At 34.4% G+C, this 27970-nt stretch overlaps 1 protein-coding gene across 2 annotated transcripts in view; it reads right to left on the bottom strand.

The window, feature by feature from the left end:
- AK9 (adenylate kinase 9) overlaps positions 1-27970 on the bottom strand; it is a 60861-nt gene that overhangs the window by 29084 nt on the left and 3807 nt on the right. Inside the window, exons 4-18 of one of the 2 annotated variants that reach the window (XM_053972642.1) lie at positions 27739-27802; positions 25371-25423; positions 25187-25286; positions 22392-22504; positions 20523-20717; positions 19705-19830; positions 17529-17603; positions 15417-15518; positions 13671-13810; positions 13410-13590; positions 12840-12981; positions 10770-10900; positions 9892-10048; positions 7226-7334; positions 6753-6817 (exon numbers count right to left, since the gene is read on the bottom strand). In XM_053972642.1, coding sequence (XP_053828617.1) covers positions 6753-6817; positions 7226-7334; positions 9892-10048; positions 10770-10900; positions 12840-12981; positions 13410-13590; positions 13671-13810; positions 15417-15518; positions 17529-17603; positions 19705-19830; positions 20523-20717; positions 22392-22504; positions 25187-25286; positions 25371-25423; positions 27739-27802 — 1753 coding nt within the window. The remainder of the gene's footprint in view (positions 1-6752; positions 6818-7225; positions 7335-9891; positions 10049-10769; positions 10901-12839; positions 12982-13409; positions 13591-13670; positions 13811-15416; positions 15519-17528; positions 17604-19704; positions 19831-20522; positions 20718-22391; positions 22505-25186; positions 25287-25370; positions 25424-27738; positions 27803-27970) is intronic. The other variant, XM_053972643.1, reaches the window with a different exon arrangement.

Genomic DNA, 27970 nt, shown 5'->3' with positions numbered 1-27970 from the left:
ACACCTTGCAGATTTCAAATAGTTTGATCTTGAATTAGAAATGTTTTCCCTTGAAAAGGCTTACAAACATTTGCATTTTGCTAAACTAGATATTCATTCTATATATGTCATTACATATGCCCTGCAATGACATTTTTGCCTCTTGCCATGATTCTAAATAGGAACATAAATATACCTTTTTTATGTACATTAAAAGATGTTGTGCAAATGGTACCACTAATTATGTTGCATTCTGCAGTGATATATTCCAAAGGAGACAGAGATTTAGCCAGGTAAAACATGCTTAAAATTTGGGCAGCTCTAATGCAATTAGTAATGATGACTCCCTTAGGAACACAGATGTTAAGAAAAGAAGGAAAGGATACACTATTAAGTGGGTTACACTAACAAGTGGGTTACACTAACTGCTGCTTGCACATGTTATCCCTGGCACAGTCACACTGCAGAAATCACATGTGCTGCCTTGTGAACCACTGCCCCGTTCATGGCAGTAGCACAAGGAAGATGGGATGAGGGCTGGCTGGATCTGGCTTTCAACACTTCATCTTACAGACCAGCCCTTTAAAAACCTTTCAGTTCTCAGCAGGTCATGACACTTTAGAAATATACAAGCAGAACAAGAGATTTAAATTAATATTTGGCATCATTTGAGACAGAATATTGAAAATGGCAATGAATCCACTTAATAGAGTAGTTCATAGAGTAGTTTATCTCAGATGCACTTACAATTCATGTTACCTCTTCTGACAGGCCATATTCAGCAAAGGATGGACCAGCATGTGTTCCAGCTTCATTTTGCTACTTTAGACACATAATTCCAACAGAATACCTCTATCCAGAAGGTTTTGCTGCTTAAGGAAACATATCCAGCAGCTATTATTGCCTACTTACAGAAACTTTAAATAGATTACTCAGGTCTAAGTGAACTGGAGAAATTTTCCCCTGGAAAGAGGGGAGAAGTAACAAAAGAAAAAAGGTTTACATTCCCAGTGAAAAGAGACAAACGAAAAATCATACAACCCAAAACTCATTTGGTTTTGGTTCAGGTATTTGAACGTTATCATGATAAAAATGTTGCCTTCCTGACATTTACTTTGTCTCAGGGACCAAATAAGGCAGCTGTACCTTTTCCATTAGATATAAATTATAATAACTCTGCTTGGCGAGGTTATTTATAGTGAGAAGATTTTTTTTAAAAATTAAAAACATAGTCAAGAAAAATACATGAAAAGACAGAAGTGGTTTAAAAATAAATTATATAAAAATGCAAACAACTTTCTCTCCAAGGAGGTGGCCTTTTACCTAACAGTACTGTTCTTAATTGAATTTTCTTATCACAGTGGTGATAGGAAACAATCTTCCCCAGCCTTAAATCTTGGGCTTTTGTAGGGAACGCCTACATGCCAATCTCTCATATTCTTTTGCTCTGCATGTTCTGTGCTTTAACTGAGCATTGTCACCATAGAGACAAACAATCCTCAAAGGCTTTCGGCCCTCACATTCTCTAGTGAATTGTTGTGGAAAGAGAGCCTTAAATATCTTAGTATCTGTGACCTTTTCTTCCCTCGGTCCATATGCAACATCAAAAAAGATTAAACAGTCCTTCTTTTATCCTCATTGAAACGCTGCCAAAGCTGACACAGACACACCAGAAGCCAGTATGTCTTCTTCATTAGAGCTTAACTAGCAAAATAAACAGGAAGGCAAAATATATGATAAGAGTGACACTTTGATTTCTTGGAACTGACCTGTATTTCATTATTAATGTATTTTCAGTTGTCTTTTTGAAACAGACTGTAGTTTGTTTATACCGACTTTTCCTTTCTTACTCATAAATATACACTGCCAAATAATCTTCAGCATGTTACAGTGAAATACACTCCACAGACAAACTTATATTGTATGTACCGAATTTTTTAAATTGGAAAGACAACTTTGGTTTACAGATAAAGTTGATTCTTTCTAATGCATAAAAATATGTATATTTAACAACTTTCTGTTAAAATAAAATGGTTTCTATTTTATTTATTTCTGGTGTGTTCTTTAAAATAGTCTAAAAATTCTAGCAGATAAAAGCTAAAATGTATATTTTAAAAACTAAAGCCAACCATCTCCATTAAAGATGAGTTGCCTTCAAAGTGTTTTTTGAGAGAAAGCTGTTACAAGATTTCATATATCTTTTCATTAGCTTATGGTTCTATTTAATTTACAAGACTGGTAATGGATAGGGTCAAGGAGGACAGATGGACAGACATTAAGTGAAGTAAATTAAGAGGATGTCCTTTGTCTTATTATGTTCAGAAAGTGACAAGAGCTTCCAGAAAGACTGACAGCTTTAATCATAGGCTTTTGTTCTTTTTTCTGCAAAACACTGAGTAATTGTTCTCCACCAATATTCCTTAGTCTTTATTTATCTGAATGAGAGACTAAAAGACTTTAAGACCTGAAGGTATTTGGGATTTAACTGAGGAAGTTGTTCTTAAGCTTTCTGTTTTTCAATTTTTGAAATTTCTCTGCCTAAAATGCTGGGATTACAGGTATTAGAATGCAATTATCACATCTGATTTATGAAGGACAGCAGAAAGTGGCTTTGAAGATCATGCAGCTTTGCTCAAACACTGAACAAACTGTGAAGGTAATATCACTAGAGCTTGCTTTGAAGTTTGCAGTACAAGTAATGTGCAATCTCTCATCTCCAGTTTAATAAACTGTCCTTGTCCAAACTCTCTCTCTGAAAAGTCTCCAGTTAAAGGTAGGGGAAAGCACAAATCAGGATGCAAGTCAGTCAAGAAAAACAAAGGAAATATATTTAGAGGCTGCAGGACTGAGCACACATCATCTGCCTGGTAAATATTATAATTACAATTGATTCCAAAAAGTATTTATCTTCAAATAAATGGGAAATACACTAACATAAACAGGTTTAACTATTTTTTGCTGTTGTTGTTTCAAATATCTTATTGAAGTTAACATGATGATAAAAATAAAACAGCAAGAAAATAGAATAAAAGCCTAAGAGAAGGATATTGATTCAACCCTCCACCATCTGTAATGAGAAAGATCAATAGTAAAGAGTTGGGATTCAATATTAAAGAGTATATAACTAATACTGATCTTAACAGCTGTGAAAGCACAAGCATGAGAGGTGACATCTGGAATTATGAGCCCAGCTACCAATTTATTTTTGCCAAGAACTTATGCCCAAATAGCATGAGCAGCAGAAGAGACATCAGTGAAGATGGGTTTGTACAAACACACCAGCCTGAGATACTGAGGCATAAGCATGTGTGCTCCAGTTGAGTTTGCTACAGAAAGGAAGTAATCAAGTAATCTCTCGCAGAAATGCGGCAGGAAAAGAATATGCCAAGTATTACTTCAGGAAGATTGGAGTGAACCCACAGATCTGCTTGAAGCTGAGAACTCCTCTACAACAGCTGAAATATAGTCTCATGAATTGATATAGCTAGTATAAATAGTCATACTCATGCAAAGCTTCTGCAAAAGCTTTGCAGAGCATAAAGTAAATAAAGCAAGAAATTCCTGAAAAAAACCCTCAGAATAATTGTGTTAAAGGACATGAAAAAAATATATGAGGCTTTAAGTTTCAGCGAGACAATACAAGCAAGAGTAACCATATGAACTGATTTCTGTATCTTTAGCAGACATTTCAGCATTGAACTTAGCTTCTTAACTCACTTAAATACATTTGTTAGATTTACATGAAGTCTCCTTCTCAAGTTACTTTTACTCTTATTAAGACATGTGTAAGTACCTTGTTCATTACTGGAAGCATTTTTATCTTTTAAACACAAACAATATTATAAACTTTAATATATTCAGTGCTGAAGCAATCCCAGATTCTACTGGCATTACAAAAATAGTGACTATTAAAATGTGCGTCTATTTATGTAGAACGGAATGGAGCGGTGGAGTGGAGTGGAGTGGAGTGGAGTGGAGTGGAGTGGAGTGGAACAGAATAGAATAGAATAAAATAGAATAGAATAGAATAGAACAGAACTGTTTCAGTTGGAAGGGACCTACAATGATCATCTACTGCTCATCAGCTGAGCAATTCAGGCCTGACCAAAAGTATAAGCATGTTATTAGTGGCATTTCCTAAATGATTCTTAAATGGTTTGGGGCATCAATCACATCTTTAGGAATCCTATTCTGGTGTTTGACCACCTTCTCAGTAAAGAAACACTTCCTGATGCCCAGTCTAAGCCTCTCCTGGTGCAGCTTTGAGCCACTCCCATAGGATACCATATATGAGAGACCAAAAGAGTATGATTTGGGCTCTGGAGTATTTTTCTAAGCTATCTTTTTTATATTATAACTGCTATATATTATAAACAAACTGTGAACACATGAACTGTGAACATTTATTTATATTGCTGTAAAGACATGTCACATGGGAGAAAAGCTGCAGTCAATGTGCTGATGGCACTACATGTCAAATGAAATGATGTCAGGCTAAGAGCGGCATGACTGAAGTGTTTTGGTGAGTCAGTGTTTGATTATTGAAATAAAATGTAGGTGTAGGAAAACAAGATTTTCTCTGAACAAGGACTTAACATGTCTTAAGACCACATGACAGTATTACTTCTATAATTAATAAATGTTTTTTTGATGTACTCAGATCAAAATTAGTTAGATATTCAAAACTACCATGAACTTTGTTATTTGAGACACAGATGACAAAATATCTTTGTAGAAGCCTTTATATTTAATACTATAGGATTCATTCACTTTGGAGAAGAACTATGTGTTTTATTAGAAGCTATAAAAAGATATAATGTGGATTTTTTAAAAAGCTTACATGCAATGTAAAGAATCCTAGAAACCTTCAGTATTTTTTTCACAGAGTAGGTGAAATGTTACCTCATTAAAAATTAAAAGCATGCTATCTTATTCAGTCTATCTTATACTACCTTTACAACTTGGGCTGTGTTATATATATATAAAATAAATGTCAGAAAGGTCAGGAAAGAAAATGTATGTGAGACATACTGGTAATACAGAACTTAAGCTTGGCTATAGTAATTTTGTATAGAAACCAGTATATTATGTTTGAAAGAAAAACAGTAGTAGCAGTCTAGACCCTTGATGAAAAAAAAAAAAAAAAGAAGTGGGAATTCATGCACTTCATGTTTTAATTTCATCTCCAGGCCTTGGGTGATAATTTAGGCTATGAATGGGAAATCTTGAGACTGTATAGTAGAGAAAGAAAATACTCCGAAGTCCCCAACCTAGTTCTTAATACAGAGACAGATATTTATGCATGGAATTCATCATGACAGCAGATCCAAATCAGACAGAAACATTTTTCTAAGAAACTATGTAGGGATTAAAGAAGGCTAAGAGGGAAGTAAAACGCTGCAGCTTTTTGGACGTTTTGGTGACGTTCAAACCATTGAAACTAACTGGAACTAACTCTAAACCTCAATTCAACTGACTGAATCTGAGGTGCAAAAATCCAGCCTATTTGTGACAGCTGATCTGCTGTCAAAATCTCACTCCTCACAAATTATTCACTTCTGCCCAGGACAATTATATTTTCTCTGCTGGAAACTAAGTATAACACAATTCTGATATAAAGTAGGATCTTTACAAGAAACAAAAAAATATGTGGTTGTGTCAATATAGAAAGCAACAAAGTAAGAACATCTTCACCCAAAATGTTTTATTTATGTTGTTACCAGAGAGGGAACCTCATGTAATACACAGAATTCCATTCGTTTTTATGGTGTTAAATTACGTTGTTAAAGACTAATCTCCATAAGAACAAAGGAGGGGAGAAAAAATGACAGATGGGTGAACCCCCAAAACTTAATCACAACAAATACAACCTTGACACCTTGACCTGACACCGCTCAGGGCCATTAGAAGATGATGATGAAGGCGTTGTCTGGGTGTGAAATCTTTTGAGATGGGTCACTCCAAGAAGCTCTCTGGCTGAGATGTATTCCTGCCTACAGGGCATGAGATTCATTAGGGGATGCCTAGGGAAAATAATTTTGGGATTGCGGGAGATATATAATATTAGGAAGCTTTTCTGAGAAGGCAAGGAAAAGTAAGCATCAAAAGTGGATTGGAGAGGAAGTAGCATGGATAATAGAGTAAGAAGAGGATGAAAAGGGAAATGGGAATATATGCTCAGACTCATTACATGGTCCTAGAGACATGGAGCTGCAGCTGCCTAACTCTACTGGGCTTCTGGATTCAGCAATTCATAATGTGTGTTGCTATCAGATTGAGCAATTCCTAATGCTTGTTAAGAGAGCCATTGCTGAACTGAGTTCCATTCCCTTTTAATTACTTCAGGCTGAGCTTACTCTGGTCTTCCTTTTCTGGAGGAAGACCCGAAAATCAGACAATTTTGAGATTTTCTCATTAAATATTGACTAAGTTCCAGCAAGGTTTTGTAACTTTTAAAGAGCTACAGATTTTTTTGATGAGTAATTTCAAGACAGTTAATAAACCACTTAGAAAAGTTACTAGAGGAAATAGAATCCCATCCTTTGGATTTATTGAAAACTGCAACAGTGCTGGCTGATTTTATGGAAATCATCTCTATTCTGCAACATCCATGAGGAATGACACAAAGAAATAAGTGCCTGTATACCAGTGAAGAGAGTAACAAAAAGTCATTTTTCTAGATGCTGAATGTAAAAAAGGAAAATCAAAACTGGAAAATCAAACCACTAAATGATTGAAACACATAATTAGATCAGAAGTCAAATGATACACACCTTTCTCCTCAGCAGCAGCTGAAGACTGATCTTCCTCTGATGTCAGTGTTTCTTCCATTCCTCTTCTGTAAATAAAAGTTTATTTATCTTAAGACCTTTACAAATATTACTAAAGCAAGTTGCAGATATATTAAATATAAAGATGTGGAAATATAATTTCAGTTGTAAAAAATAAAAATCATATGTACTTTATTATCTAAAATGTTCTTGTCTCATTGCATTAAAAGGTTGGATTAATGAAAGGCTAATGAAAAAGCATTTAGGAAAAGATTTTACTGCCACCATATGTACTGATATAAATGTAATATTCCTCAAAGACAACAGATACTGGATTATTTCCTACATATAATAACTAGTCTTAGTGTACTACTTTAGTTAATTTGTGTGATAAATGCACTGATACCTTTAACACAAAGTGAGGCTAGAATTTTCTTGTGCTCATTTTATATATTCAGATATTTGGAATATTTTACCTTGCATCATCTTCTTTCTTTTCTAATACTTCATCTATTGGTCTTTCCAAAATCTTAGAGTTATTTTCATTCCTACTTGTTAGGTATGCTCTGCGTAGTATACAGGCTCCTGCAGCACAATTACATGACAGTAATGACTTTAATCTGTATAAAACTAAAGTCATTGGGTTAGGAAAATCAATTAATAAATAATTGACAATTTTCTTCTAAAGTCAACAAAAAGTATATATACCACTGAAATGTTATTATGCTGTTGATTTCTACAATTTTAGAGCTTTTTTTTTTTTTAATTTAAAGCACCTAAAAAATTGAATCTGGGATATTGGAAGGTTATGAAGGCTATAAAGGGAGACAGAACTGAAATGATTTATCTTTTTCTTTCACATATCATGTGTTACTCTGACATTTATTTTATTTGCAAGTGTAGAAAGAATGCTATGAAGAAACTAATGAAAAACATTCAAATAAAAATATAAATAATGTGCATACCTCTACTACTGCAGCTGTTTGGCAGAAATTAAGAATATGCTGTTCCTACTAAGAACTTTATTTACTTTGACAAATAGATTTATATATGGCTGTGTGCTGAAACCTGCTTTCATCAGTGGACTTATGAGAGTTTAGACTAGGTCAGCGAACAGCTTACAAAGTAATGACTCAAATGCTGTGAAAAGGTAAACTTCACAACTACATGATTATTTAAATGACAGAAATGAGTGGGAATCAAGTAAAGAGTCAACACAATTGTGCAAATAAAAAGAATAAAGTGAAACAAAATAGCTAAATTCAAGGAAATGTATCTATAAGCAAAAAGCTACATTTTTTAGCCAAAATTTTATACTATCAAGAGTATAAAATATGTTGTTCAGATTAGAGCAAGTAATTAAGAGCTAGGTTTTGAGAACTAGTGGAAATGGCAGAGGTGTATATTGCAGGAAGGAAGCACATAATAGGAAGGCTCTAGAGGGGCCTTAATTTGAAAGTCTCTGCTATGAATTCCCAAATTCTTCCCTTCACAAAATAAAAAATAAGAAATAAAAAATAAAAAACGAGCAGCTACTGATTAGTTTTCAACACGGTTGTCATGAAGAATTATGTGTTTCCAAAATGTCTAGATTAAAACATTTCAGGGATGATGAGACAACCTTTTCTTCTATCCAGCTAATTCACTGATTTGTTAAATTATGAGAAGTGAAGACAAATTTAATATAATTCTGAAAGCATCTCTCCCACCTCAGTGCTCTCCCTGCAGTACAGGCTAGAGTATTATTTATTATGCTTATTATTTAGCATACAGTATTGACATTTCATTACCATATGCCAGCTACAGGAAGGAGATGCTTTTTGTGGCTGGATGAAAGGACAATGCACCGTGTCCCAGAAACTAGGCCGATGAACATTTCAATAAGCTTGGAATAACTGGGAAGCAAAGATGAGGCATGGAAATGCAATTTGCCCCAAGGTTCTTTCCAGAAGTGTCTGAGATGAAGTCTTGAATGACAGCTTCTGCAAATACGGTTTTCTGACAAGCACTGGATCTAGAACTTTCTCATAGAAATGTTCAGCCAGTATTTAGTCTGTATATGAACTCTGGCCACACCGAAACACTTTTACTTACAAAATTTCACAAAGCTGTGTGACTAAGTAGTTTAGGTACTATTCCTGAGTTGTGAGGATGATTTGCTGATCAGTCGACATACTTCTGAAAAGTTGGGGTTTTTTTAAATAAGAAATCTGTTCTTAGTAAACTGTGTAACCTTGATTTTCTCAGATTGATTTTTATATTCAGGGACAAGGGTTTGAAAAGATCTCTAGACTGATTCCAGTGCTGGGCACCTAATGAGTTTTCTTGAACTGTATGTGAATAGACCCATCATGTCTTTCTTCAATGGAAGTTTCTGCCACTGCAAAATTTTTGTTAATGGACTGGGTTGAACAGGTAATGATCAGACATTGCTAAAGATCAATTAAACTTGTGGTGTGGTATGAATGAAGCAAATATGATCCATGAGGACATGATTTGACAGACAAACTTTTAACAGTACATGAACACGTTCAGTTGATGCCTGGTGCCAATCTTCCTTTCGGCTGGAAAGAACAAAGTAAAAATCCCTTACTCTGAATTCATGGATACTAAACCATTGTATCCATCTGGGTAGGAAGTTACTGGGGTTTATTTTTGGACCCAGAATGGAGAACAGGAGACACATGCATACAAGTACCTTCCCCCTTGCCTTTTCTTCAAGCTGAGAAATTCCCTACCTCTAATCTGATTTTGCAAATGGGAAAACCAAGGCAGAGAAAACTGACCAACAGCCACAAGGTGTTGGCCAGCCACCCAGTCAAAGAATACAAAAATCTGATGCTACAAGAGTCTACTGGTATTTCCTGCTGAGAAGAAAAATTAAAACTGATTTAAAATGGGAGGAATCTTCTTTACTGTTATTGCAAAGTATTCCTGGTTTAAATTCTGTGTAATTCCCTTACTCCAAATTGTAAGAAATTGTGGTAGTCTTGTTTCACTGGATGATTCATTCTCCAGATACCTGAAGCTTTATAAATGGGACATAACTACTAATTTTTCTCCTAAGTATGTTTTATATACAGATATCAACACAGAAAAAAAGAAAGAAAATATAAACTGGCATTAGAGTGCATTTACTAACCATCTTTTTGTGTATCCTTCAGACAGACAACAGTGTCAGGTAGAAGTCCTTTCTGTGATAAAGCTGACCAGTGGTCTTCTGACAGAGGGTAGTTATCGACTACCCACCCTCCTCTTTCTGAAGCACCAGGAAACCTGTGTTTGTTTGTCTTCATAAGCTATTAGAAAATGTCATATTCAGGAATATAAAAAGACTTAAGTCAGCTGTACAAAAAAGACTGCACAATACAAAATTACTTTTTAAATGCTATGATTTTTCCTTATTGTCATTTCAAGTCAATAAAAAGTAAGACATTTAAAACTTTATATGTCTGAATGAAATTAAAAACATTTTAAAATATAAGAGACTAATGTAATAGTGATTTTTAAGCTTGCCTATAAAGAATTTACACTCCAGTTTCAATTGTTACATGCCATTGAACAAATTTAAAACATTCCAAGATTCTAGGATAAATCTTTATAAACAATTATTTTCAAACTCTTACATGTGATGTTCAGTTCTTTAATAGTGACTACAAATATACGAATAGAGCGAGCAGACAATGATCTGTCAGATAATTCTCCCAGCTGTTAACAATTTGTAGCTCAGGTAATTTGCAAGACAGAAATAATTTCTGTATAAGTGTGTGAATATATATACATACATGCACATACATATTTTTATTGTATATAAAGGTCTATAAAATAGACCTCATTAGACTTGTCTTTCATAATCTTCCTCAGTGTCTCCTCAATCCTATGTAAGCTTTTGGGCTATGTGATATAAATGAAACTGATCTCTCAAATGGAAAAATTAAGAACATACATGAAAAATGCAAAACCTGTTACAAGTTGCTCTTAGGAAAATAGTACTTTGCTACATAGTACTTGTAGTCTCACCCTTGCAATAGCTCCCTCCAGAGCTTCAGCATATATTTGAGGTGACATTGTATCTTCAGAGAATGACACACTTTTCATGGCTTCTACCATGGCCTGAACTTCTGGGTGGTCAGCAGTTATCTCAGGTATTCCTAACAACATATATTTTTTTAGATTTTTTACTAAAACATAGATTTTTTTAAATGCACTTCACAGAGAAATTAGAAATTAGGACTTAAATAAAGCATTACATCATAACTTCAGCACAGCAGTCATTTTTAAGCAATACACAATTGCTCTAAGAAAGAAACAAACACCCAGTTCTGAATGCAGATGAAGAGTGTCTCTCATAAACTTAAGATCTTGGTTTGCTATCTCAGTATAAAAACCACAACCTTTTAAACTTTACAGTATTTTCCACCTCTAAGCTAAATATTGTTTCAATATTAACAGAATGACATTTCTGTACTAGAACAATCAAGCACTTACAACTTTCTAGAGTTTCCTTTGATTTGATTTCCCTTTGGCTCCTAAATCAAAAGGTTTACCAGACTAATTTTTCAATCAATACAAATTTTAGATCAAGGCAGTGTATTTTAAACAATAAAGTAGCCTGCATTCCCTATGATGTGCAAAACATTAATATTTGATCCACATTTTCTTGGTAATTGCTGGCACAACAACTATAATTATTTAAAAGCTTTTTAAGGAACACTCGCAGTTAACTCACAATTAATTTGATAAAATTTGATGAAGAACTGTTTTAGCCAACTGCAGTATCTACCATGAGTATAATTTGGAAAAAATGCCATATTTACTTTCTGTATTTATGTCAAGATTTTTCAATGATTGCATTGATACTTTTTACATGTATCAAATGTACATGTATCAAACTTTTTACATGCACAAATGTACACATTTATCAGGTTACTTTTGCCAAGTTACAAGGTGCCTAGAAAAGGGGCAGCATCTTAGTAATTTCCATTCTGCAAAAAAACTCAATGCAGCCCAAACCCAAACATTTTCTTATCTATTAAAAAATTCTGAAACAATCTTATGCTACAAAAAGGTATGTAAGGGAAAATACATCCTCTGTTTGTACTTCAGTTTTGCAATAAAATTTTAATTAGGATTAATTTCTCATTAATTCTAATAGGATTAACATCCCTGTCCTCAAAAGTATTTACATAGTCAGGAATCTGGAATGTACCACTGTTTAACTGTTTCAATTCTGGTGTCATAGCTCATCATTATTCTTACTGCAATGCCAATGATTTTTTATCACTGTCAACATCAGTTTTGCAGCACTAGAGGAATACACTGACCTCTTGTTAGAGGTATCTGACCATGAGAAAGTCAAACACAGTTCCTTGCTTAGGTGAATAAGGCAAAATGGCCCCATTGTCCATTGGAACCATAACTAGAGCTAACTATAAAAAGGCAATTCTAATTCAACAGAGCATTTTTGCTTCAAAAGAAATAATTTTGAAAAGCCTCCATTGAACTTCCTTGGAAAAAAAATACAAACTTTGTTTAAAAGATACTAAAATAACATATTATTTTCACCTTTGCAATATATTTATTGAATTTGTCAAGCTGCAAAAAACTAGGCAGCTTAAGAAGTCTAAATGTGACTAGAGCTGAAGCAACTTATGAATGTGCCATCTGTGGCAGCATACTTGAATGGCTGCTTCAAAGTTAAAAATCTGTATAGTGTGGATTCACATCAGCCCAGCTGACAAGCTGCTTTTTTGATGAGAATTTCATTTTTGCAGAGATTTAACTTGCCCAAAAGTCATTAAAAGAGAATGTTTTCAACCAGTGTCAGTCAGAACAAATTTCTTCTTTCAGCTCAGAGTTCAGAAAACTCTTTTGGACATGGCCCTCAAATTCAAAAGATTTATATATATATGTAAAAACTGATTTTTACTAAGCTGTTCCCTTTACTGCATATTCTTTTAGTTTATATTTAATGCACAGCAATCATAAGAACTTCCACAACTTTTTCAAGTCAAAGTGACAGCAACTGCTTCAGTTAAATAATATAAAGCAAGTAAGACAGCTTCAAAGACCACAGAACAGCTTATTCACCTGATTCTTCTGATTGTTCTTCTGATCCCAATCTATTTTTCACTGCTGCTATAGCCTTTTCTACTGCATACTTTTGCAACTCTGCAGTGTTTTTTTCTCTTGATTCTTTATATTGTTGAATAAGTTTGTCCATATCAAGAACCTAGTGAAATGATTTGAAAAAATACAAATATCACAGCAGCCAAATATAGCATCTGATCCAACTTCTATAAAATAAAACGATTTTGGAAAAGCTCTGCAGATTTCAGAAAAATTTACATATAATTCAAGTGTAGGGTTGGGGTTTTTTTTGAAAAATAAATTATTTTTAATTTGCATTTATATTTAATTATCTTAGACACAAAAGTTATTAATAGCATTCTAATGCTAAGACAACTGCAACATAAGAGGGTATATAAAAGTATTCCTGATCTGTAGCTACTTTTATAAAAAAAACGAATTTCACTAAAATCCTGTTTCCTCTGTAATCCCTGTATTTGTACTGTGAATATTAATAACATGACAAGAATGTGCTAACTGATTGCCAAGCCCCAGCTGATACTCTGCTACCTAAGACATTTATGAACCTACCTTTCCTTTATAATTGTGTGCAATTACATTACAAATAGTTGTTCTTCCAGAGAATGGAGGACCAAATACGAATACTTTACAAGGAGAAACTGGCATTGGAGGTAAGAGGTAAGGCCGTGGATTCTGCACAAATTTTTTCAATGCCTCTTGGCTTGACAGTACGTACATTTTACCTAGAAAACTTAAAACAGAAGAGAAGCTAGCAGATATAGAGATCTTATAAAATAGATATGAACATTAAGAGTGTCAAATTCCACTAACCTGACAGCAAACTCTGGGTTTCCCATTACAATGTCCCCTTCCTTTAGAGCCACGGGACAGACTTGTCCCCACCGGCTCCTACGCCATCGGTATCTGGGTGCTATCAGCTTGTAAGATGACAGAGCCCGGAAAAGTTCATCCTGTTTATTAAAATAGCAAGAATTGCAAGTGTAATTTTTGTCTGAAGCTACATATGCCTTTTTATTAGACTTTTTTGAAACCTTTTGATGGAAAATAAACAAACTTAAAAAGAAAATGATAATATGATAGGAGTAAATTTAATAGCCATTTTACAGAATGTGGATAGTGAGTGAATCCTGAAGTCATGATGACTCTAAATTCAGAATAGTATGGACAAGTCCTAGCTGTGAGGAGCTGCAGAACAACTTTAAGAACCAACAAAAGCAGGCATTAAAATAGCAGATTTACACAGAAAGTTACGTGTTTTCACTGACTGTCCCTACTCAGAAATAGATCCCTCTGTGAAAGCATTTTTTCAATGCCCAAGAGCCATCAGAAAACCAACTTGAATGGTAGGAATACTGAGCACAGAGAGAATAGATGATAAAGGTTTAAGTTTAAATTGTTTAAATATTGCCCTTGTCTTTACTGCAACGGGCCTCCTGCTGCCCTAATCTCAGAAAGGACACAGCAAAATCAGATAAATTTCAGAAAAAGGTAATATAACTGATCAATCCCACAACAAGCTTGTTGTGTAAGAAGGAATAAAATTATACAGACTGGAATTCTTCAGTATAGCTATGTAAGAGCAGGATAGAAATCTGAAATCATGAGTTATTAGAGGGCAGATGTAGAGAACCAAACTATTCATTGACTTCTGCATACTGGAGGACACTGAGCTAAAAGGTTCAAGACAAAGGGAAGCAATTCTGTGCACAATGTTCAGTTACGATGCAGAACTCTTTGCCCTGAATACTGTGGTTACTAAAAGCTTACACACAAACTAAAACAAACACACAAACGAACTAAATAATAAATACAGATGACCTCTTACACGGAGAGTCTTTCACATGTGAATTTGTTAAGAACTGAGAAAACAGAAAAGTGAAGGAGGGGTATTTCTCTGAAAACGTGGGGTCTTCCCATTACACTTCCATTCACATATTCAAAGTTTTGTTTCAGAAATAGGAAAGTTGATCGCAGCTAAATATAGGTGATGACGTTCATGCAAAACTTCTGGTTTTCACGTTTATTTGGAAGGGACCCAAATTATAATTGCCATGATTCAGCAAAATTCAGCAGTAACTTGTCATGTTTCTAATTAATTACAAGAAGATAGAACTAATGTAATTTCAGTTTGGCAGAATGTTGCTACATTTGGATTAGCATGTTGATTCTTATTCAGGAAAAGAGTAGACTGAGCTAAGAGTCAGTTGCTGAGATTGTTATCCTTTGGCTAAAGTTTCTTTATTTCTTTGGAAGGAATTAATTTTTCCTCTATTCCTAAAACAAACATTTTGCTCAAAGTTTTATTATAATCATTACCTGTTTTTTGGAAATGACAGGGGTTTTTTTATTTTCATACTTTTAAAATGGATTTCAGTCCCAGAATGGCCTTAAATTCTCATTTCTGAAAGGTCAGCGCTTACAAAATGCTCTTACTGCATGGTAAAACAAACTATTTCACTGTTGTGAAACAAAGATGCTGTGATATAAGCTTACAGCAGAAAAAAAAAAGTAATTCTAGTTATTACAGTCAATCACACTTTAGAAAAGCACACTTACATTTTGCTTTCCCTCCAGTGTTTCTTCTTCTTGTTCACTTTGGAGTCTGATTACAGGAGCTGCATTTTGAACTTCCATAGATTCAAGTCGGCCTATCACTGTCTGAAAAGAAAATAAGTCTTGATTTAGTGCCACTCAGTGTGGGAATAGGAAAAACAGAAACTTCCACAAACACTTAAGGATTTGATTTGCAGCCTTAGAAGAAGTTAAGAGTGATGTAAAAATACAATACACAGATATTAAGTAGAAAAATCAAAAACTTATATTTCTATAGTTGTAGGTGAGAATATGCCTTAAGTTAGTGAGAAAGTACTGAAAAGATGATGAAGGATTGATAATGTAAGGGTGCTGTTGTATAGAGTAAGCTAAGAGTTTAGAAGTTATAATAGAAGCATATGTGTGCCTGTGAGTTAGAAGTCCATTGGATAAAAGTATCTGCAGTGCAGGAGAAGTAAGTAAAGGTGATAGGTTAGAAAAGCAAAATAAATTCTGTGGCAGCTGTCTATTGGTTTAGAAAGTCATATATTGCTTTGTAATGAAGAAATTTGTGACTACTCTTGATCTATGGACGAATGCTTGCTTCTCTAAAATCTCATGGTCTCTGAGATTGATGTTTACCTGAGCAAGAAATCGTTCTTAGCCTGCAAATAGTCCCATCCCTTCATTTCTAGCAGTGACAATGATAAATCAGAACTGCTTTTGTCTTCAGAAGGGCCCCTAAAATCTATTCAAAATTGTAACTTATTATTTATGTAATGGCTACATAAACACCAAGGCCCAGTTTCTAACTCAGACTCATGCTAGTTATTGAGCGGAGTTTTAAGAAGCTATTTGGTTGATACAGGCAGTGCAAAAGGCCAAATCACAGCCCTTCTGTCACCTCATTATGCTATGAATCCCAAGCCTACTAAAGGACAAGACTGTGAAGGTTCTCTCAAGGCAGGCCAAGTACTCAGAGGACCTCCAATTGGAAAAAGAGGCAAACATCTTTGGGAAATCAGATTATACACATTCATAAGCAATACAACTTTGGGTAGTATTTTTTGAAAGGTATTTAAACCAAATGTTTACCAACAAGAATCAGATTCTATTAAGTTTATTTGAAATGTTTCCTGAATGTAATATTGATTGAATGCAAGTATTCTTGAAATGAAAAAGCAAATTCTGTCATGTTTGGGCTAATTTTATTATAGGCTTTTGCCTTACTTGTAGGTAAAATCGTTGGAATCATAACATAACTTGATTGCATTTACTATAAATTTTGTGCTGTTGTAATGTTCACAAACAGATCATAAATGAGGAAATTGTATGTTCTAATGCTGCAAAATTACTGGTTTGTTTTTTTTTTTTTCCCATAGGACCATTCTTGGTAGAGTTAAGCATACACTGAAATAATTAACTTACAAAATTATAATAATACAATTTATTTCAAACAGAGGAGAAAATGCAGAAGTTCACTTCCTACCTTGTCAAAAACAATCTCCTACCTAATTTTCAACCCCATAGTCTAGGTTCTGATTTGAAACAACTTTAGTTATGAGGCAGAGGATAAGATTATTCATCTTCAAAATTTACCATTATAAGTTTTTTAACAGGGAGAACAAGTTACTCTGTTACAAGCTAAAAATCTAGACACAAGCACTCAGCAGAATTCTTAAAAGAATCAAGGGTCTTCTATTACATTGCAAAACAACATAAAAATTAATAAAAATTATATTCCATTATAAAAAATACATTTTAGACACAAGTATCAAATAAACCAGTTTTGTAAATATATCATACTGAAAAAGTTTTAATTTCTCATTATATTTTACATTAATATGGATCAGAAAAAGCACTGAAACCAGATGGACATAATACAAAAGTTTGTAGCTTGCCTGAAAATATTGTCACGTAACATATATGTAAGCCTGGGAGCAGAACAGTGAATCTTACAACTAATAGAGGAATGAAAGCAAGTATTTCAAAAGCTATGTTTTCTAATAAATGAAAATGCATTCTAGTAAATGAATGCATTTTAAACACAACATTTTCCCAACAGGAAAACAATCCACAGAATTGAGAAATTATTTTCTAGTGGAGGTTAATTTAGCTGGTGCACAGTTTACTTACCTCCAAGACATTATCTGGTTGCTGACTTCCATCCACTTCAATAAGATATCGACAATCCTGGTAAGCCAGCAATCCCTGTTAAAGAACATGCCAGTCAATTGAGTATTCTTAACCAGATAATGACACTGAGGCTCATTCTCTTCCTATACATATCAAAGGTTGGACTCCTGGAAACTTCAGCAAAATCAAAATTCATTGTATTAATGGTTTATAAAATCTTCTGGAGATTAACTTTTATTTGATGACAGATAAATACAGAGATAATTCCAAAACTGGAGTTACAATGGGTTCAGAAGATAGCTTAGATGTCTTAGCTCAAATGCAAGAGAGCTAAAAAATATCAAGATACGGTAACATTTTGTGTATGAATTCAACTTTTAATTGTCCAACTACCTTAATTCTTAGCTGGAAAATGAAGACAATCTCACTTAATACATTTCTCAGAAATGCCAGTCATAAGCCCAATGTTTTAATTTTGGTCCTGACTCCCAATTCCTTTAAAATTTGGACCATATATTTTACTTTTCTTGTTTTAAATTTTCACGCTACAAATAATGTCTTAGACTAAAAAAACTAGCCCATGTCGGCTAGTTTCAATGCCTCTCTCTGAGGACTGAAAACACTCACTCCATTCCTGACAAATGCTGGTCTAACCTCAAGCCTAAAATGGCCACTTGAAGGTGACTTTACACCTTTGCAGGTAATCTGTTCCAGTTCTTCACTACATTTATGGTCAGAGCTCATTTCCTGGCTTATTTCATCTACTCTGTCTTCTATACTGTAAATTAAATCATCTGCTCTATCTTTGGTCAAAATAGATAATAACTAATTAATTCTTTCTAATACTCCTGTAAAGAGAGGATAATAGTTTGTATTTCTCTTATATACAGTGCTCTTACAGTCTTACTAGTACATTCATAGTATTTGAGTTTAAACAATAGCATCTCATGTATTGACTTAGTTTTGACTAACTAAACCCCCACAGATGGCAGATTGTCTGAAGTACTGAGGTCAAGCCTATTATTTCACATATTGTAGTTGTTCATTAGGTTTCCTTCCTCACTGCAGTATTTATTTAATCCCAACAATTTATCAGGACATCAAAATGTTTCTCCAAAGTTTGTTCTACCTATCTTCCTATCAGTGCAAACTGCACACCTTATAAGCTTTTTGTTTCAATTTCATAATCTCAATCTCTGCCTGGGCCAATAAAACCCTGTGTTCTTTTAATGTATTAGTGGACCACTAAGCATCTTCACCAATATATTCATTGCTAGTGAATCCTAAGTGAACCCTACCAACTAGTGGAATGTGTTGAAAGTGTTGAAGGTGTGGTTTAGATCCTAAAGTAATTTAATCTAAACAACTTTTCATTACCTCACTTATAAGAAATGCATTTGAGATTGTGTAAGGATTAAAGATACCATATTTTTTGTTTTCCCCTTCACAGCAGTAACAAATCTGTTACTCTAGCAAAGACCTTTACACCACTTTTACACAATTTTATCTATAGGTTTAACCAATCCATAGGGAAATTGAAAGGTATAAACAGTAATTGTCAAGTGGGCATCAAACATGAGGATTTTGCAGTTGCTTCTACTAAGAGATTAAAAACAAAAAAAAAAGAAAAAACTGAAAAAAACCAACAAAGCAAAACACATACAGTAAAACTGCATGTTTTTTAAACTTTTCTGAACACAACTGGGAAAGAAAACGTTATAGCTTCAGAAATTAAGTGGTAAAACAAACTAATGGGCTAATTACTGTGTATATAAATCTGCAGGCAATGAAGCAGGTGAGAAAGGGACTCTATCAGAGTGGAAGACAATGGATGCAGATTACTTGTGGGATTGCATTCTAGAATGTACTCTGGTAACGGCAATGAAACAATGGAGTCTTCAAACATTTCACTTACTAGCATTTGTGGTGGTGGCAGGTATGGTTTCACTTTTAAAAGTCAAAATTGATAACTTTATCATGACTGTAGAGTAGAAACACACCTACAGATGACAACTGTGTATCACTGATTTCAAAATAAATTTCAGAAACTGGGGATATGTTGTAGCATGACCACATCAATTCAACAAATCTCAAACTAAAAAAACCAATGAAAACAGTGCAAGATATTTTAAAAATGTTTTGTTATGCATAATCATATTACTTTGCTTTTTCTTACTTCTAAAGGAGGAAGCATTATATCCTTGTATATTCCAATTCTTTTCTCTGCATTTTCAAGAAAATCTTCAGGTCTCTGCACTAATTGATGAAAAGATTCTAATTTCTTATGTGGACCTTCTCCAGTCTGCAAAACAAAATTTCAAGACACAGAAATAATGTATTAAAATCATTTTTGCCTTCACTCAAATTTAAATAAAGTAGCTTTGGAGAGTATTGCAATGAGTATTACTCCAGTGACTGCTTACCATGATCCTATTCTGATGAAGTGTAATTTCTATGAATGGAGAGCAGTGTGCCTAGAACTTGTGCTGATAAATCTCTGGCTCTTATTATAAAAATTTGACCTGAATTCAAATTAAATTCCTTCATGAAAAAAAGAAAATCCATTTGTAATAGTGTAACACTAAAACCAGAAAACAAGTTAGTATCCTGCAAATATTAGCAAAAAGTTGCTACAATTAACAAAAATTAAGAACTCTTTTGTTTGTCTAGATGAAAAAAACAGGCAGTGTAGAGCCACCCTTCTCCTCCTGATACACACTTTTAACTTAAGGTAAGAAAAAGATCAGTGACTTTTGAGTCAAAGACTGAGTCCACGTTAAGCTATACAATGATCAACATTTGCTGTCATTTAAACCTACTGTTTAGGTGTTACCCCACATCTCTTAAAGCAGGACAGAAATGGAATTAAGATTAAATTTGAGCAAAATAAATGCATAACATAGTACAGTGATATTTTAGAAGATCAGATTTTTTTCTGCTTTGTCTAAAGTACATTGTAATATTTTGCACTGTTTAGAAATTAGCAATATTTACCTCTTCTTCTTCTCCTTCTTCTTCCTCTACATCCTGCTCTTCATCTTCTTCTTCATGCTCTTCTTCATCCTGATCTTTCTCTTTCTTACACTTGTCAGTAACTTTAGGATCCCACTGGCTCCTCTGATATATCTCCCCTGAATCAGGGTTTTGCCTTTGTCCTGATATTCTTTGGCATAACTCATAATCTGGACACTAGCAAGGAAAAATTAAAGGGAAATTGTGTTTATTGTACTGCTATAACATCTTTTTCTTGGAGAGACAAAATTTCTCTAAATTGGTCTACTAATAATCGTATTTCATTATTGCCACAGTTATCTAGAATCTCCCTTCTTCCTTTGTTTTTGATCTAATGAAAATAGTTACAATTCTGACATATCTGTGAAAACAGCTTCAATCCACTGAAATAAAAAACAAAGTTATTTCTTTGACTTTGGGGCAAGGATTTTTAATGTGCATTTAGTTTCAGTCCTTTTCCTGGAAGAGACAGTGTGACTACCTGAAGTCAAGAATTTAATTTTTCTTTCTGGTTTATTTAGTATCACTGTTCTATTCGTATTGTTACACATGAATCTATACAACACATTCGCTCAGCAACAGGGATTTCTCACTACATAGCATTAAAACAAAGACCGACTTTCTGAAAAAATCAAATCTGCCTGAAAAGCAGGACAAAAAAATGTTTTGTTGATGTTTTAGGATCTTTCTGATACCACAGAAAAAAGGTTTGAAGTAGGCATTCACCAACTTTCATTATGCATGTTCAAGCAAATTAAATCTTAAAAGTATGGGATTAAAACAAACACTGAGTTAAATCTGCAAAGTGATAGAGTGACAGATTGTGCCCAGAGGCTTAGTATCTGACCAAACACACAGACATGCCAACTAGAATCAAAATCCCAATGAGAATGGAGCACACCAGCAGAGGCTGACTATTCAGAGCTGTCTCAGCAGCCCATTCTGCACATTCAAAGTAGAAGACAAAAATAATCTAGTTGATTATTGCTATAGGAAGGGCCTGAAAGTGTGTTCATAACTATACATACGTTTGTTTTGTTGGATGGAGTCTGGCACAGTTCAGTGTGAGCCAGCTAGAATCCTCCCCCAGTGAACAGCTGGGCACAATCTGGAGAATGGCACAGGTCTTGGGCCTTTCCCTGTGGACAGTTTGGGCACTGCCACCCCGTTCTGTCTCAAGACAGCTCAGCAGTGTTTGGCCAAAGCAGTTGGCCCGATGTCTGAAGAGTCCCTCTTGCTTTGTTTTGCTTACTAACATGGTCGTAGCAAGCAAGTCCATTCTTTTAAGTTACATTGAGAAAATCCTCTAAATCCCACACTAGCAATGTTTCTCTGGTTATATCAGAGTCACTTTTGTAAAATATCTGGTATGTCACATCATAGCTCATGAAGAAATTGAGATTTGTAAACAAGATGAATTAATAATGAAACAATTTCACAATTAGTGACTGAAAAATAAAACTATTTACTTTCTAACTTCCATATGTGAGAAGTTTCTTCCTGCATTACACAGGATGTAATGTGGCAGATGTACATGTGTCCAAAGTCCCATAATAATCATGTAATTCAAAGTTTCTCTTTCTTGAAAACCTCTATCTTCTAATTGGTGGAGGTGCAAAAACTGTAACTGCTGCTGAAGTTTTAGGAAATGTTCATTATTTTACCTCAGCAATGCTTATAATGGAACAAACCAGTGAAACTCTATTCCAATATAAAAGAGAAGAATTTATCATTCCTCAATAAATTCTATACTCAAGTATACAGAGGAAAATATTATATTTAGCATGCATAGCATATGAGTCCACTAATAATTAGGAGAAATACTAGGAAGTTACTGAAGATGACAATTACCTTGATGTTAATCAGGAAATCCGGTTTTAATTTTAGATTCATTATTTTCTCTATTTGTTGTGGAACAGTCATGTATTCCTCTGAGAGAGAAGGAAATCCAGTAAGAACATAACCTGCCAAATACATTTAATTGAACATATTTTAAGATGGTTTGTAAATTATAGAGCTATTTATACTCATCTCCTTTAAACAATACATATAGTGGTACCATTTTAAACCATGTACATTACACAACACTGCTAAAAAATCTGTGCACCCATGTCTGCTTCAGATGAAATACAGACAAAAAAAAGTGCTGTTTTCAGATTTATAGAGTACTCTCAACATCTGTTAACTCAGAAACATGTAGACATTAAAGACTATACTCAGACTACCCGCTTTATTGCCTAGTTCAGATATTTTAGTGCCTAAAAAGTAACAAGCTTTCAGTGACCAGTTTTGCCACTAAAAGACTTTATAAAAGACACTGCAAAGAGTAGCCACTCTATGATTTAAAGCATTTAAACTAGGAATCTAAGCTTTTTACACAACCTTTAAATGTTTTGCCTTCTAATGAAGGGAGTCTGACCACTCTCCTGCCTCTCAAACAGAGGCACTATGCACATGATATGCACGTGGATCATTTGGTAAGCATCTGTTCACTCAGGATTCCCAGTGCTGAGTCCTGTTTGGTAAACACATGTTGCCTAGACATGACAAGCAGAGTGGTAATAATATGTTTTCCTAGTATTACAGTGCACAGCCCCATGGAAGAACTTGTGGCTTCAAGTTCCTAGGGAAGTACTGTAACTACTGATGACTGTATTCATGCAGTAAGAACTACTGAATAGCTACAAAATCGATATCCATGAGGCCAGGACGAGAGACTAAACAAAAATCAGGTGGATGTTTTAGCCAAATAATGAGAATATTTCCTTAGAGAAACAGTACATGCTTAGAATTTTATGTGATTACATTTAAATGCAAGTCTGGGCAGCACAAAAACGTGACAGCAGTCTTTGCAAGAGGTGTTCCTACTTCTTTGGGAAGCTACTATTCATAGAGGCAAGAGAAGAAGAGATAAACAAGGGATAGTAAAACATATAGCCATTCTCTAGGAAATTAAAATCCTGGATTCTAAACTGTTGATACCTTTAGAGAATTCTAACTTGTAGCAAGGTGTGAAGAACATGCACAGCCTCTGCCTATCAACATATCCCAGATAACAACAGCTGATGTGAGGGAAATGGTAGTGTAACATGGGAAACCATTCTCTGAGAGAATGTTTACCCCCAAATCAATAATGTGAGGAGACTAAAAATCATGAAGTATACCTAAGGCAACTATCAACTAGATCAAAAAGTAACCAGGGAATTACCAAGAAACTTTTGAGACACACTTATTGCATGTAGTGTTTAAAAATTTGCATTTTAAAAACACTAAAAATAAAAAAAAACAACCTTTCATACAACAGTTTCTAAAATCTTTAATGAATAATTTAGTGTGAATTGAATTAGTTCCTGCTGAAAACCTACTTAAGCTTCTCAAGAATTCGTTAAGATAGTAGCTGATAAACAAAAAGTTATTAGAAATACTAAAACTAAAATTGGTTTTGGAGGTCAGTTCTACTTGGCAGGAAAAATAGTGAGGATGTTGGTTATTCGATTCCTTGCTACTTTGGGGCATGTGTAATGCAGAAAGTGTCTTGGCTACAAGAGCCAAACTTTACTCAACTTTACAGTTGTGTTTACAGTTTCCAGGACCTCTGTGCTCCTCTGTGATACAAACATCTTCAGACTAATTCAAGGAGGGGAACTCCAGTAACACAGAAGCCTCTTCATGCCTTTACCAGAGTCCTCACATAAGTATTAAGAGACTGGCATTTCTGCTGCTACCTCTTCAAGCAGATTTTTGTGCCCCTTTTTAAAAATTTCTTCCCTGTTTCTCTTTTTTATACTGTTTTAAAACCCTGGTTTCACCAGGTAATGCTGCATATTTTGCAAACTGTTGAGTCTTGTACTAGAGAAGGAATAAAACCCATTCCAACTGAAAACTTAAAAGCCAGGTTAGTTTTTAGAGCAGTAGAAACTAACATTGACACTACACCAGTCTCTCTCCTATAGTGGAAATTTCAAATATAAATGAGAACAAGAAAAAGAAACTACATTTCCATTTTACTTCCTTTCCCCTTGGCAATACATTTGTTTTCTCATCAGGGAAGCAGGTTCAGACACTAGCAAGATCTGCAGCACTCATCGTGACAGCCTCAATTAACAAAATCTTTCCTCAAACAGAAGAATTATAGCCACTACCATTAGTATTCTCATCCATCCTACTCTGTGTGACAAAATGCAAAGGAAATACATAATTTGGTAAGAGGAAAAAAAAAAGCCTTGATACTTTGCATTTTCAGTAATTTGTTTTCCTTCTTTTTCTTTATTTAAAATGCTTAAAATGTTTTTGCTGATGGATTTTTGTTATGTTGTTGTTATAGAAGTATTGAAGAATAAAACACCTGTATTTTAAATCCTAAGATTCTTCTGAACAGATAATATTGTCAAATTAGAGTCATATCAACATTTTAAATTTTGGAAAAATTATTTTCTCAAAATCCACACAACACAGGACCAGTATGACACTTTCTGATCTCCCATACTGGTAAATTAATCCCTAAACACACTTTCAGTTTATTGATATTCCATAACCTGAAGAGCGTGAGAAAAAGCTAGAATTGTACTTGAGCACCAATAGATGTAAAATGGACAAAAAATTACAGGTAGTACACCCTAAGAAGTTTAGGCTATAAGTATACTTACCATAATGAGCAACTTCTGGTGACTCATCAAGCATTTGCAGAATCATTTTTGTTACCAGTTCCTCAGGAATACTTTGACCTTGACACAGCAATTTTTGACACTAGGGTAAAATGCAAAACATAGTCTTTTATAGTAAGTGTTTGTTAAAAATGTGACAAAACTTACTAGAAGATTAGACCTTTACCTTAAGTCCATATCCTGTTCTTTGTTGAATATTCGTTTGAATTACTTCTGAAGCTAAGGAAGCATATCAAACATAAGAAAAACAATTAATACAAAATATTTTCTAAACTGACTTGTACCTGCAGATACATATGTACATACACATACACACACAGGAGGATGTATGTGCGCTCCAAGCAACTATTCAAATCATTATTGAATGAAAAGCAATTATATTTAGGGCCATTATTTTACTTTGCCCATCCAGAACCTGGTGTCTTATGGCAAGGACTGGGTGGGTGTTTCTCCCTACAATTTAACCCTGTATATACTACACAGAAATACACAACAGCCGTTTTGCAGGATTATCTGAACTACTGATTTAAATTCAATCAGCATTACTGTCTTGTAATCCAGAGATGCTTATTTGAGCTCAATCACTTTTTAAATTTAAAACCCAAGATTTAGAAGAACTGTTTAGACCCACAAAACCATCTACTTTAAGAAAAATGACATCCATCAAATTCAGAGACTGCCCTATGACTCTGTGGATAGTGACATTGTACTAGAATGACCCTGGAAGTCTTTCACACTTCTGTATTAATTAAATAATCAGATATTTTATAAAAGTTTTCAAGAATGACTCTTAAGGCTACATTTATATTACTAAAAAACCAGGCCAGGGAAAGGTCCTGAAGCCAGGTGACCCATGCCTATACAGCCCTAATCTTTCTTCTCAAAACACAGTTGCTGTTTTCCAACTGTTCCTACTAGGAATGATGACTGTTGCACATCCTACCTTTCATACTATGGATAGGTGTTTGGGAGAACGATATTTGCCATGAGCCAAAACTGAGACAGGGAATGTACTAATTAACAATACAGGCAACTGAAAGTCAGCAATCTGTGTGCACCCTGGCCCTGTTTTACTTATGAGCATTGACCTATTCACTGGATAAATGAATAGAAGGCATTGTGTCATTAAAAAGTTTGCAAATACCTTTCCTATTCAATAATTTTCTGTCTTGGATTATTTTTAACCCAGCACAGGACAGATGTTGATACACTGGAGCAAGTTCAGCAGGGGACATTAAAACCATCAGAAGAATTGAACAGCCTAAGAGAGGCCAAAAGAACTGACCTTGTCCAGCCTGGAGGAAACCAGACAGCTCTTACTGCTATCTAAAACTACTTACTGGGAGGTCACAAAGACACACCCATGGTCACCACTGAAGTGCAGTTAGGACAAGAGGCAACAGACACAAATAGGAACATGAGAAATTCAAATGGGGCAATTGGGAAGCAATTTTTCATCAAGGCGGCAGTCAAACATTGTGAAGTGTTTCTCTGGGAGGAGGTGGAGTTTCCATCCTTGGAGATATTCCAGATTGAACTGAGCCCTCTCTAGTTGATCCTGCTTTGAGAGGAATGTTGGACTCAGTCACCTTTGGAGGTCCCTTCTGAACAAAATTTTTCATGTTTATGTATGCTGAATTTTTTTGTTTCTTCCTTTTTTGATGTAGAAAATGAAAAAAAATTACTAGCATAATAAGTGTGTACACATGTGTGCATTCACTAGCTAAAAGAAGATTAAAAGAAATATCATGAACAAAATAAGAAAGGAGTAATTCCCTGAATTAGAAATAAGGCTTAAAAACACAGTAACTAAGATTTAGGTTGGTTGCTAAGAAAAGCTTTCTAATGGCAGATCGTTACAGAGACAGACTGCCTAGAAATTTTTAAAAACTAATTTGATGACCATTTGTCAGTACTGATTTAAATACATTCAAACAGAGTGGACTGGCTTAAGAACATTCCTGAAGTCCCTTCTGATTTTGGCCTGATGTACGTTTTGGACCAAGTATTAATTTTTTTTTCTTCTTATACAATACTATGATATAAAAATTCTTTATATACCTAAGTCAAAAAGCACTTTATTAAAAGTGATTTTTACCATGTTACAGTTCTAAATCTTTAAAAGAAGTAAAGGAATTTAATCTGATAAATAATTCTGTTTCCTGGAGTACACCCACTCATATTGGACATGGCACAAACAGAAAGAGCCTCCTATTTTTTCATGGTCTGCACTCTTTGGAGTTGAATGTGAAACAGAAGGGTCACATGAATCCCCTTACAGGATTGGGAATAGAATTTATGATTAAAAAAAAAAAAAAAAAAAAAAAAACCCACAGTGATTTTTCTAAGCCTTTCAATAACTAAAAGACCATGATCAGTAATTTTATTTCTGGTAAAATGCTAACTTTGTCCTTATCAGAAGTGTTTGCTGCAATCAGAAACATGCCCTTTGAATTACAGGGAACAGTGAGGGTATTCTAAACCAAAAGCTATTGTGAAGCCAAAGTAATGTTCCAAATATAGCATGTGTTTACCTTCTATGAAAATGCAGTTCCATCTCTGTGCTAGTTTGCTAGCTAATGTTTTCTTTCCAGAACCCTTAAAATGAAAATTACACTTTTAAAAGAAAACCAGACAGAACAAAACCAAACATATAGCACAATGAAGAACATATTTTCACATGATAAAAACAATGAAAATCTACCACTGGGATTAGGGCTTCTGAGTTATCCATTGGGCAAACATAAAACACTCTTTTTAATACCA

The sequence above is a fragment of the Vidua macroura genome, chromosome 3, assembly GCF_024509145.1.
Source record: "Vidua macroura isolate BioBank_ID:100142 chromosome 3, ASM2450914v1, whole genome shotgun sequence".
NCBI classification, from domain to species: Eukaryota; Metazoa; Chordata; class Aves; order Passeriformes; family Viduidae; genus Vidua; species Vidua macroura.
Note: the sequence above shows the minus strand (reverse complement) of the source record. Positions and strands in the feature narration are given on the sequence as shown.